This window comes from Psittacula echo (assembly GCF_963264785.1).
Source record: "Psittacula echo genome assembly, chromosome: 2".
Classification (NCBI taxonomy): Eukaryota; Metazoa; Chordata; class Aves; order Psittaciformes; family Psittacidae; genus Psittacula; species Psittacula echo.
The window spans coordinates 33247660-33261439 of record NC_137737.1 but is presented as its reverse complement, the minus strand read 5'-3'; the positions used below and the strand labels follow the sequence as shown (position 1 = coordinate 33261439).

General features: G+C 40.1%; 1 protein-coding gene across 1 annotated transcript in view; it reads right to left on the bottom strand.

Annotated features, from left to right (window-relative positions):
- Nucleotides 1-768: 768 nt before the first annotated feature.
- The window catches only part of COL28A1 (collagen type XXVIII alpha 1 chain), a gene marked incomplete at both ends in the record, with an annotated part of 66548 nt that continues 53536 nt past the window's right edge, over nucleotides 769-13780 (bottom strand). The window contains 12 exon segments of the mRNA XM_080609609.1: nucleotides 769-963; nucleotides 1321-1512; nucleotides 2312-2430; nucleotides 2433-2498; nucleotides 3689-3865; nucleotides 3868-4180; nucleotides 4184-4242; nucleotides 4530-4578; nucleotides 4774-4809; nucleotides 4900-4980; nucleotides 10582-10650; nucleotides 13308-13376. Coding sequence (XP_080465735.1) covers nucleotides 769-963; nucleotides 1321-1512; nucleotides 2312-2430; nucleotides 2433-2498; nucleotides 3689-3865; nucleotides 3868-4180; nucleotides 4184-4242; nucleotides 4530-4578; nucleotides 4774-4809; nucleotides 4900-4980; nucleotides 10582-10650; nucleotides 13308-13376 — 1425 coding nt within the window.

Genomic DNA, 13780 nt, shown 5'->3' with positions numbered 1-13780 from the left:
AGAAGTGACACTGGTTTGAGAGGGACAGCCTTCTCTTTTTTAACTGATGAAAAGAATAAAACAAAGGGAAGGGGATAAATGGCCAGTGGAGAGAAGTCACTGGAGGATGTATGCTATGGTCTGTCCTGGTTGATAAGTTGTATGTGATCTAGAGAAGGGAGTAAGAAGTAAGGTGACAAAGTTGGTGATAATACCATATTACTATTAACTATAAAAGAAAAGGGGTGACGGCAAGGACTTGCAGAAGGACCTTGTGATATTGACTGCATAGGCTGAGAATTGAAAAGGAAAACTGAGTTTAGATAAATGTGAAATAATACACAAGGGGAAAAATTATCATAAATTCACATATAATATGTGTTCTCAGCCCATCCTATATATAGATGAAGACTTGGGATTGCACTGTATGAAAATATTGCCTCCAATCTCAGTAATGGTCAAAAAAATCAAATATAGTGTTAGAAACTGTAAGATAAGGAGTAGAGAACAAAGTAGAAAACCTCATTGCATCCCTGTATAAATTCATTACTACCAAGAGAACTTCAGAATCATGAAAAACTTCAGACAAGCATATCAAAAGTGATCAAAGGTATAAAAGATCATGCCCGTTTTGCCTAGAAAGGTTGTACCAGATGATCCTTGATCCTGGTATTCTATGATTCTATGATATGTACGTATAGTATGAGATACATTTAAATAGACTAAATCTTTTTAGCCTGAAAATGAGGTGATTGAAGGATAACCTGATGGAGACAATTTACCTGTTCATCAATCAATGCAGGTTGCTTGACATTCTGTTTCTGTTTCAAATCTATTGTTGGAACCATGACAACCTCCGTACCAGAACTGGCCACAAGAATTGCCGTTCTTGTCGTAATGCCATTTCACCATGTAGTCCCGACAATCCGCCGGTTTCATAGGTTCCAAGCACCTTGAATCTGAAAGTGTTTTGGTAAAAGTTAGCTTGGATTCTGGAGAGGAGTTATATTATCCAAGAAGTGCCTTCTTCAGTAAGAAGAGCACCCCTTTTTTTCCTTCCCTGTAGTGCCTGGGAGTATATGTGCCTCTCTCGAATTTGTAGCCAAATTCCATTTCTGAGTTACCTGAACAGGCCTGAAAAAATACAGGATCAGTTTGAAATGAGACTGCCTAATCCTGATGTAAGGATGCTACTATTTAGATCTGTAGGCACATAATTGGTACGCAAGGGTTGTCTGTCATAAAGGTTTGAAAATCTGGCTCTCACTGCGTGTGATGTCTGTAGACAGCACCCAGAAAACAAAATGTGATAAATTCTAGTAACTATATTCTGGGAGGGACTGGGGTGTTCTCCATCATTTTTTCTTCAGCAGCAGTTACATTGAACAAAGGATTAACAGCTGAACTCTGAGGTCTGCTTTCATGTATGTCATAAAGCGAGGGAAACCTTGATTCTCTGTGGGCAGAGGTGGTCACAGTGTGATCCTGAGCAGTTGGCAGTAGCTCAGTATATCTGGTCTGTGGTGGTCTAAGCTGCAAAAGGAGTCAAAATCGTCAAACTCTGTCTGGGCTCAGATGCTAAGTTAAAGAGTTGAGAGAATTATATTGGAAGCTTTTGCTAAATAATCAGTGAAAAAATACCATTAACAGAAGGTAGGTTCGAACCATTGGCTATTTTTTGGCAAAGCAGTAAGAACACCCTAGAGAATTAGTGCTGATATATGACAAAGGTGACAGATGTCCTACTGTGATACTAACACGGTGACTGAAAAATACCAAAGACTTAATAAGGGAACAAAGATGACATACAGAAAGTATTTATCTATTGCATTAAAACTCAACCTTTCCTGTATATCTGTGCAGCAGCACTGTGGTGGAGGGCAGAACCCCAACACAGAGCAGGAGGCATTTAAAGCTGGAGAACAAAGAGTAACATAGATGAGGAGTCCTAGGAGTACAGCCCAATGTGGAAAGCAAAAGAATCCTGAATGCTTTATACTAATAATCAGCTTGCACACGAATAAATGCCTTACACACTATGTATCTGCCTCAATAGAGACAGATCTGTAAGATTTGTAACTCACTTCTAAGATAAGAACTACAAAAAATAGGAGGACTGTTGGCATTTATTGCAACTAAGAAGCAATATTATTCTCTTCATCCTGTAAGCTGTTCTCACCACATAAGCTCACTCAAACTTTAAAAGTCTTGTTCCAATCTTTTGGTCTGACATATTATTTGCATATTAAAAGATTGGTGCAATAAAGAGTATTTGAATTCAAATAAAGAGATACATCTTTTAAAAACATTTTATAACTGTTACTTTACTTACTGGGTAACTGATTCCTTCGTTAGGGAGCACGTAAGTCTCTGCTGTAGTACTTGTAGGTAACTGGTTATTATTTTCTTTACTAGCAATTTCAGATTCTGGACTTGGAGCTGGAGATAAACATTATCTTCTCTGGTGTAGACTGCAGACATATTCTCACATGTTTTTGTGATCAGTTTATTTTCAAGAGCTGAAAAATTAACAAAATGATGAAACTTATTAAGGGTAATCAAGAAAAGTCATAATGATTCACCACAAACTTTTAACCGTAAATCTTTAATGATAGTGTCTTGTGAAAGACCATCAAAGTGCAAATGTGAAGAAACAACCTAATGCACTCTCTGAAGTATTTGACTTTAAGGCCCTTTTGTTCTTTTAAGAAGAAACAGATAAAAATACTATGTCCCTTTCCTAAAGCAGAAGTCAAGGCTCAGCAGCAAAGGAGAAAAAAAAGAGTGAAGGAAAGCAAATGTTTACATGTAAGATGGAAAAAGGAAAACTGGGCGACACATTCTACTTGCACAAAAAATATCAGTGACTGGGGTTACTTTTATGTTGAGTGCTTGAGCCTGAGTCAGAGCCCTGTTTAATTCCAGCTTGGACCAGAACTTTAGCTTGGACTGTCTTCTCACTGTAAATGCCTTAACTCCATTCACAGGCTCAGCATAGCAAAATAAGGTTATACTTAGGAAAAATATACTTTATAGGGCTATAAGACTAGTCTGTGGTTAGTCTAGATCGATGTCCTTTGTTTTTTCATGTCATGGGCCATTATAGGTTTCCTTTGGATTTTCTCCTGATTCCAGATGTGGCCACAGGATTTTTTCAAGCCACAGTCTGAAGTATACAATGTACTATCAGACCTCATTTCCTTGTGTGTTGCTCCACCACTTTTCTCTTAGAATCAGGATGAAAGTGTAGGTTCCCCTATGGCTTTCAGAAAAAAACCCAAGACACCAAAACAGTGCTTGTAGGAGATGATGGAGAGACTCCAAGGCTGACAAGAGCCATATGAAATAAAGAAAGTTACAAAGATGTTGCATGAGAGTGGAAGAAATCTGCACCTCTCTGGGATGAAACCATGGCTGAGCACAAAAGGACAGGAAGGAAAGGCTGGTGCATACTCTCATGAAATAAGAGTGCCTCGAAGAAGGTCTTGGCTCAGAAAAATGGTGTTCACTGTGTTTTATTGTTTCTGCAAGAGGTAAAAAATTTGGCAAAGGTTTCATTTGGCCAGAGAAGAGAAACAGAAGAAAGAGCTGCATCCAAAAGAGAAACATAAGCTGCCATTCAGCAGGCCACCTTGCCTTGCTATAAGAATGACCAAACTCTCTTAGATGCTTATTTCAAGTTTCTTCTTAGTAAAATGGTTTCTTCTACCTGAAAGTGTCATGAAGTCATCTATCTGGTAAACATGTTCATCATCAGGGTCTGTTGCAATGAGCTGCATTTCTTTCAGAAAATTGTCACAATAAGATTTAGTCCTTTGAACGATCCCCATGACAAATATCTTAATATTTGCAGCATGTGACTTTCTTACTACTGTGTCTAGTTGTCATCTTCATGACTGTCTGCTTGCCCATCCGTTATGACAACAACTACTTTCCTTACTGCCGGGTGTGCTGCCTGAAATAACCGAATGGTTTCTTGGATAGCAGAAGCTGTGTACGTGCCTTCTCCGAAGTAGGGCATGTTATCAACAGCTAATTTCAGGGATTCCTTGGATGTGTATTGCTTCAGAGAAGACACCAGCTCCACTTTATGGTTGAAGTTGATGATGCCGATGCGGGTTGTAACGTGGTTGGATGATACCTTGTCAATGACTGTTTTCATGAAAGTTTTCGTAATATTGAAGTTTTCTGGTCCAACGCTCTAAGAACTGTCAATAACAAATACTAGTTCCAGTGGTGTTGCTCTACACCTGATTCCACAACCTGGAAAATAACAATTTCAGACATTTCATAAGCGGCCACCATCATAACAATTAACTGAACTCATATGTCAGATTTACAGTGAAAGCTAAATTAATTAATTAATTTATAGTTACAGATACTGATAAACAGAAACAGAGCTTGATCAAATTACTAGCAGTACAGCTCTGGCAACATACTGAGCATCATTTTCACATCAGTGGTATACTTATACACAAACATGAAGAGGACAAATCCGTCCAGTCAGAATAAATCCAGTGTGTTTTATTAGAACTATTTTTTTTCCATACTGGAACCCTTAGCATGTATTTCATTGATAAGTCTGATAACTTCTTCTCTCTGAAAAAAAAAAAAAAAGAGTATTAATTAATTTGCTGTGTGTTTGAGTTTTAAGGATGCTGATTTCTCTGTATTTATTTACAAAAACACAGGCAATGCAATGCCCCATGAACAACCTTGTGTAACGTCATATAACCTTAAAGTATTTTCCCCAAATAAACTCCTATCTTTAAATTAATTCTTTTACATACTCACTGAAAGACCTGGTTCACCTTTCCTTCCCCAGATTCCCTGAAAATGTGTAGAGTAAGATGATTAACAAAAGCCAAATTTGTCTAACTTCTACCATGTAAAATTAAGTAATATAAAAAAGTGTTTTACCTTTGGTCCTGGAGGTCCTGTGTCTCCAATCTCTCCTTTGGCACCTTTGCTCCCTGGATCACCTTTGTCTCCATAGTCTCCCTAATTTAAAACAACTGTATTAAACACAGTCAGTAACCCTGGTTTTGTTGATAGTCAGAATTGGCTTTCTGGTTCAATGAGGTTTTAACATAAATTTTCTGATTTTTTTTTTTTTTTGTCTTTGTGTGTGTGGCTGGTTTATCTTGTATGCATTATGAAGAGAACACCTGAAAGCAAGCTCTCAGGGAAAGCAAGATGGGCAGTAAAAACATCTTTAAAAATTGTTATGAAAAATTACCTTAATTGAGGACTGAATGGTAAAGACATCTTTACACAAGTGTCTAGAATATATAATTTACTCTTCTTTGATTTTCTTGAACTCTAAACGATCTTTATACTGGACTTACATTAATTCAGCCCTATCGAGATATATAACTCACAGAATCACAGAATCACAGAATATCAGGAGTTGGAAGGGACCTCAAAAGATCATCTAGTCCAATCCCCCTGCCAGAGCAGGAACATCTAGATGAGGTTATACAGGAAGGCGTCCAGGCGGGTTTTGAATGTGTCCAGAGAAGGAGACTCCACCAGGCCCCTGGGCAGCCTGTTCCAGTGTTCCGTCACCCTCACTGAGAAGAAGTTTCTTCTCAAATTTAAGTGGAACCTCTTGTGTTCCAGTTTGAGCCCACTACCCCTTGTCCTATCATTGTTTGCCACTGAGAAGAGCCTGGCTCCATCCTCATGACACTCACCCTTTAGGTATTTATAAACGTTAATGAGGTCACCCCTCAGTCTCCTCTTTTCCAAACTATAGCGACCCAGCTCCCTCAGCCTTTCCTCATAAGGGAGATGCTCCACTCCCTTAATCATCTTAGTTGCCCTGCGTTGGACTCTCTCCAGCAGTTCCCTGTCCTTCTTGAACTGAGGGGCCCAGAACTGGACACAATATTCCAGATGCAGTCTCACCAGGGCAGAGTAGAGGGGAAGGAGGACCTCTCTCGACCTACTGACCACCCCCCTTCTAATACACCCCAGGATGCCATTGGCCTTCCTGGCCACAAGGGCACAGTGCTGGCTCATGGTCATCCTCCTATCCACCAGAACCCCCAGGTCCCTTTCCCCTTCACTGCTCTCTAATAGGTTATTCCCCAACCTATACTGGAACCTGAAGTTGTTCCTACCCAGATGTAACACTCTACACTTCCCCTTGTTATATTTCATCACATTTTTCACAGCCCAACTCTCCAGCCTGTCCAGGTCTCGCTGGATGGCAGCACAGCCTTCTGGCGTGTCAGCCACTCCTCTCAGCTTAGTGTCATCAGCAAACTTGCTGACAGTACACTCAATTCCCTCATCTAAATCATTGATGAAGATATTGAATAATACTGGCCCCAGCACTTACCCTTGAGGCACTCCACTAGATACTGGCCTCCAACTAGACTCTGCCCCATTGACCACAACTCTCTGGCTTCTCTCCTTCAGCCAGTTCACAGTCCACCTCACCACCCTACTATCCAGTCCACACTTCCTCAGTTTAGCTGTGAGGATGCTGTGGGAGACTGTGTCAAACGCTTTACTGAAGTCAAGGTAGACCACATCCACTGCTCTGCCATAATCCAACCACCTTGTTATGTCTTCATAAAAGGCTATGAGGTTGGTCAAGCACGACTTCCCCTTGGTGAAGCCATGTTGACTGCCCCTAATGACCCTCTTATCCTTGAAATGGCTTGAGATGGCACCAAGGGTAAGGTGCTCCATCACTTTCCCAGGGATGGAGGTGAGGCTGACCGGTCTATAGTTACCCGGGTCCTCCTTCTTGCCCTTTTTGAAGGCTGGAGTGACATTTGCTTTCCTCCAGTCCTCAGGCACCTCTCCCGTTTCCCAAGACTTGGCAAAGATGATGGAGAGTGGTCTAGCAATGACTTCAGCCAGCTCCCTCAGTACCCGCGGGTGCATCCCATCTGGACCCATGGATTTATGGATGTCCAGATTGCTTAATTGCTCCCTAACCCAGTCCTCATCAACTAAGGGAAACTTCTCCAATTTCCCAACTTCCTCTGGGTTCTCAGGGGTACAGGGCTCCTCAGGACAGCCTCCAGCAGAGTAGACAGAGACAAAGAAGGCATTCAGCAACTCTGCCTTCTCTGTATCTTCTGTCACCAGGGCACCCACCCCATTCATCAGTGGGCCTACATTACCTCTGGTGTTGGTTTTATCTGCCATATATTTGAAAAAGCTTTCTGCTGTCCTTGACCCCTCTTGCCAGGTTTAATTCTAAGGAGGCCTTAGCTTTCCTAGTTGCCTCCCTACATCATCTGACAACAGCCTTATATTCTTCCCAAGTGGCCAGCCCCTCCTTCCATGATCTGTAAACTCTCCTCTTCCATTTGAGCTTACCCAGCAGTTCCTTGTCTAACCATGCAGGTCTCCTGGCTCCCTTCCTTGACTTCCTACGTGTCAGGATGCTTTGATCTTGAGCTTGGTAGAAGCAGTCCTTGAATGCTAGCCAACTATCTTGGGCCCCTTTACCTTGGAGCAGCCTTGCCCATGGGATTTCCCCCAGCAATTGCTTGAAAAGGCCAAAGTTTGCCCTGCTAAAGTCCAGGGTTGCAATTCTGCTTGCTGTTCTGTTCCTACCACACAAGATCCTGAATTCCACCATTTCATGGTCACTACAACCGAGGCAGCCCTCAACCTTTACTGCTTCGACCAGACCCTCCTTGTTAGTGAGGATGAGATCCAGCAGTGCTCCTCTCCTGGTTGGCTCATCCACCATTTGCATGAGGAAGTTATCATCCATACACTGGAGGAACCTCCTGGACTGTGGCTGGGTTGCTGAGTAGTCCTTCCAGCAAACATCAGGGAAGTTAAAATCCCCCACGACGACCACGTCCTGTGACTGTGAGGCCGCTCTCAGCTGCCTGTAGAAGGCCTCGTCAACGTCCTCACCCTGATCTGGTGGCCTGTAACAGACACCCACAACAGTATCGCCCCTGCCAGCCTGCCCCTTAATTCTCACCCACAGACTCTCAACTCGCTCGTCCCCTGTCCCTGGACAGTACTCAGTACATTGTAGTTGCTCTCTCATGTAAAGAGCAACTCCGCCACCCCGCCTGGCTGGCCTGTCTTTCCTGAAAAGGACATAGCCATCTATGAGCACGTTCCAGTCATGTGAGCTGTCCCACCACGTCTCTGTAATTGCCACCAGATCATAATCTACTGACCGAACACAGGTTTCTAACTCCTCCTGCTTATTCTCCATGCTGCACGCATTGGTGTACAGGCATTTTAGGGCGTGAGCTGAGCACACTGATTTCACCCTACAGGGATGGGAGGCCTCCCGGTCTTCATCAATTCTAGAGTGCTGCCCCACTGGTGCCAGCCCAGCTACAACGCCATCCCCCTTCAAATCTAGTTTAAAGCTCTCCAAACGAGCCCTGCCAATTCCTGTCCCGGCATCCTTCTACCCCTGCGAGATAAACCTTTCCCACGTATCACTGTCTGGACTGGTGTCTTATAAAACCAGCCGTTATCAAAGAATCCAGAATAACTGCCTCAGAATAGCCAAGGTAATGAAAATCACACCAGCTTTATGGGTATAGAACCCACCTGAAAAACTGGGAACTTGCAAGAACAGGGGAAAGGGCATGCTTGAACTGTTGCAGCCATTAGAAAATACGTAGTTTTACATTTATAAGCAATTATGCACTTTTTCCCTCAAGTGACCAGACCTTTTGATTTTCAAAAAAGGTTCAATGTTATGGTATTCCAAGAGACAGTTTTCATATAATGCAGTTATGAAACATACTATCAAAGGATTCAGGTTGTAAATCAGACATTTCTTCAAGAAGATTGTGCAGGACAGTTTTTTACTTATCACTGGAAGTTACTGACCACCTTATATTTCACTTGAAACTTTAAAGATTAGAAAGTTATTCAGATTACTATCCATTTTGATATTATTCCTCATTAATACCTAGCTGATGGAATCACATATATAACTCACTGTTACAGTGTTTGCCATCATGATTGCTATCAATTTTAAGGAACCCTTTTGACACAGTCTGATTCTGACCTTACTCCAACTGGTCTAAACCTGACAGTTGTACATAGCTTCTCCACAGCATTAAGGTAACCATTCTTCACTAAGTGAGCTCTTGGAAGACAGTTCCTGTACTATTTCACAAAACTGTAAAATCCAGCAAAGGATATTACTTTCCATTACCTGTTCATGAATTGAATCTAACCTCATCAAAGTTAAAGTCAGCATAAGGGAGGACAAATATGATCTACTGACTGCGGTGGTCCTGCTCCTGTCTCACACATAAATATACTAAAACCTGATCTCTTTGGTATTTGGCACTTATATGAAATTTCTACTGAACAAAACCATTCCTTTCATGTATGACGAATCTGCTGTATTAATAGAAAACAGACGAATTTTGCGTATTTGGAGAGATTTACATTGGGTCACAAAGATTAGTCAAGATATGAGATGAATAAGAAGAATAGTGAAAATATTGCAACTATTATTATACTGTGTAGCATTTGGCATCTGGCAGAAAACAGAATTAGAAGGCAGATATTTGAATCTGTGTGAATGAGCTTGATATTTGCTGTTGCATCAAAGCTCCAAGCTATAGTAGCTTGAATAATACAAAATTTGAGAAAGTGCTAAATAATGTAAACTTATTGTAGACCATAGTACCATGAACATTGCTAGTGCAGGCAGTAAATGGGTGCGTCTCTCACTGGGTACTGCCTATCTTAGGTGACTACAGAGAGGACTGAACTCTTGTTTGGGTATCTTCTTAAAGTTAGGGAGCCTGATCATTTCTTCTTGCCCATGAAGACTGCCATGGGTTTGTTCTTCCTCAGGCTTTCCAGACAGAGCTTTCACAGTATAGTCAATATTTCAGCTATGTTGTAATTGTTGCAGAGGAGCTGCCCAGCTGGCCCAGGCAGCTGCTGTGTTTTGAAGGTGGTATACTGCATCATACATTCACATCAATGCTCATTCCACCTGGGCATATTGTTCCCACTTTTGTATGCACATAGTTGGTCTGCACATCCACACTGAGCATGAGCCTTGGTTTCAATTGGCTAGGCTGCTCCCATCAGAAGCTGCACATCTGAAAATCACTAACAAAGAGACAATTTAAATTCTCTTTGTGCAAAATTTGATAGATGGAAATAGGTGTGTGTGGGAAATTCTTACAATTGTTATGTCAACCAGGAAGTTGTTCAGTAAGGAAAAATTCAAGCTTGGGCTTCAATCATTGTAAAAAGAAATGAGTGAAATAAAATAAAGCCCTTAAAATGCATTAGTAAAGAAAAAAATCTTCTTTTGTCAAAACCTGACAAATAAAAGAACGTTTTGTAATTCTTGAAAAATACCTAAGATAACTGAATACCTAATTTGACTAGTATTATTCTCCTGCTTAACAGGTATGATCTCATTTTAAATCCTACTTCAGAGCCTGGTCCTTAATGACAAATTAGGCTTTTTACAAACTCGAAAGCTGACAGTAAGTAGTGGGCACTTACCTTGCAATGTCTTTGCCTTCTATTTATCTTCAAAAACCTGTCACACCAAATAACCAATAAAGGAAAAAAAAAAATAGCCTTTTATTTCTCTACCGCAAACATAGGATTTACCTTTGGTCCAGGAAGGCCAATTCCTATTGATCCCTTTTCTCCAGGAAAACCTTGATTTCCTTTTTCTTCCTAAACAGAAAATGGAAAGTAAGTTTAACTGAAAACTAAAGTAAAACCTATGCTGTATCTATTTACTTTGTAACATTGTGTGAGAATTATTCCTGATTAATTAACTCAAATAGCCATTTCACTGAAACAGATGAAAGACAAAAGTAACCTTACTAAGGCTCAGACAGTTATTCATCCAGCGTACAAGCAGTAAAATGTGATCCAACATAAAGGTTCTCTAGAAATACACACCCAGAATCTCAGCAGGGTTGACTTAGTATTTTTTTTATCTTAAGCAAATAAAAAGACACCTCTGCTTTTCATAATGTGGAGAGCAGAGCATCTTGCTGCTGATACTTCAAAAGACAGTATCAGTCCAGTTACAAAGTTCAAATTTGTTTTCTAATTATTGTTAAATACGTCTTGCTGCATGCATGCAGATTTGAAAAGCACGTTCATGCCAGCAGTGTGTGCATACAACATATTATAAACCACAGCTGCTACAAAATATGTACAGAAAATCCTTCACAGCATCTGGCTTCCAGAAATTTTCCTGCTTTATTTGATAGTGTAACACAGTTTGGTTTTTGGTTTTGCTTGGTTTTGTTTTTTTTTTTTCCCAGATCAACTGCTGTATACATTTTAAACAGTGCTAGAGGTGATTGTATGTCCTATTACATAAATTCTTCACCATAACTGACATTACATAAACGATTCACGTAACAGCAGTGCCTGGTGCAAATACAAAAAACAGTTCCAGAGAATGTCAATGAGACCAAGAGCAGTCCTCATATGTAACTAACCCAGTTCAGGAGATGCAAGTTCAAGGTTAGTTAGTTGTATTTTTTAGTCAAGAACTCTCAGACTGTCTTACTAAAACATCTTCTACTTGTATAGCTGCTCACAAATTGGCTTAAAGGAGCTATATTGCTCATAATGGGCAGAGAAATACAAAAATGTTTTCAAATTTATCAAGACTCCAGCTTCCACCAAAGCACACTAGAGCAGCTTTCGCAGTTCAATCCATGTACATAATTAAATTCAAACTTGACCATCAGTCTTATCATAAAACCCAAGGTGATACGCATGTAAAAGTGCAGACCCTTGGATCCCTGACTCTAATATCCTGATACATTACTGATCAATAACCAGACTTCCATGTAAAAATGTCATTCTATGAACTGAGTGAAGTTATAAGAATGTCTAGACTGTGGTTTTGAACGGAAACTGACCACAAAAAAAGAAGACCTGTAAATGTAGCTATCAACATAAAGTTACTTGAAAACCATCTCATTTTTGACATTCCGTTCTTACCATATGCAGACTTAGCTTTATGTGTATATATCAAAAAATAGTTGGAGTGATATTGATTTTTCAAATGCAAGAGTGTAATAACTTTAAGCTATTAAGTGGCCAAAAAGAATTAAGCTTGAAGTAACTGTGAAGAGATAAGAGACAAAAGAGACAAATAGAAGCTCAACAAGCATCAGTGTATGGAGGAAACATATTAGAGGAGCACGACAGTTGCCAAAGTTGTTCAGAAAGTCATTCCTAAGAATTATATGAAAATAATCATAATCAAAAAAAGTGATTGCTAAAGGGAAGAAAATTTAAATGACAAGACTGTACTAACACAACTTGTGGAATGCAATAGACACATCAGCTGAGTTTGATCCACCCCATCATTACAGCTTTGGTTTCAAACCCAAAGACAAAGACCTTCCATAGCAAGAGCATATGTTACTTTCCTACATTCCTTAATTCTCCATCCTTACATTGCAAATATGCCTTTGTTTGACAGTGTGTGTCAGTGGACTTTTTCCACTGGAAAACTTCCATGATGAAACTGAGTTCTCTGCACTTGATTGTTGAAACATTTCTGTTCGAACTGGCAATTGCACTTTTATATATAACCTCACATATCCATAGAATTAACAAAGATACATCCCATATATTAGACTCTGGAAGCACATCAGAAATATCTGTAAAGCCAAGCATGTAATCGTTTTCCTGTACTATAAGGCCATACAGAGATGGCAGAAATGTTTCTATTTTCCACAAGAATAGAGCAAATAGCTTTCAGAGATTCAGCAAACAAATGAAGAAAAGACATTCCTTTTGCCCTCAAATTAAAATACTTATCTTTATGGTTACTTGTAACAATTAATACAGAGGAAAACCACAAACAGATCAGAAACAAAGGTCTAGACAGTCATGACTCTTAACTGTGTAGAGATCCCTGTCTAGGAATGTCCTGAGACAAGATAAATTAGAATCTGTTAAAGGGAGTTATACAATAAGCAGAAAAGAAAGAATCGGTAAATTACAGTTCTATGCTATGAAACACAGTAAACCAAGGAAAGGCTCTCTGCAATAAAAAATGGGAAATGACTGAACATGAATATAAAAGTAGAAGACATTGAAGCTGGAATCAGAGCAAGTACTGAACAAAAGAAATGCAGAAGGAAGTGCTTTTTTGGTAAAGCTTGTATGAAGTAATTCTATGCTGAACTCAACAGTTAAAGCAAGTATTACATACCATGAACAGGAAATTTAAATAGGCAATGAGTATTTGCAGGAGTTCACTGACTCGGTGGCCAAGAGAAAAACAGGCAATGAATCTCCTTAAGGACAATTTTGAGAAGAAACTAGACAGATATCACATTGACCTGGATTACCTTGCTTCCTTGTATGCTGTCACCAGGGAGGCCAGGTGGACCAGGCAAGCCTTTCCGTCCCATAATACCCTGTAATAGTGGAGCAAAAAAAGAAGAATCAGGAGGTAAACTCTTCCAGGTAACACTAAGGAAGTCATCTCAAAGTCACTACAAGCAAAAAGTAAAGCCATGTCAAAACCACCAGTTCTGTTTCCTCTTTGGTTTATAGTTTCTCACTGTTAGCCCTGGCAAATTCTCAGGAAAGCAAAAGAACAATTAAGCTGAAAATGATTAAAGAATAAAATTTGCCCATGACACAGTGTGATATTTCCCCCAGTTTTTCCTGTGTAGAAACCAACAGGAACCATGTTTGTACAGCAGCTTCAAGCAATCACTCCACACAAGGGAGATACAAAAGGACCAGACCAGTAAAACCCAGCGTGAGTAAATCTGCCAGGTGTGTTAGGTAGTTCGTGTGCACCATGTATACATGC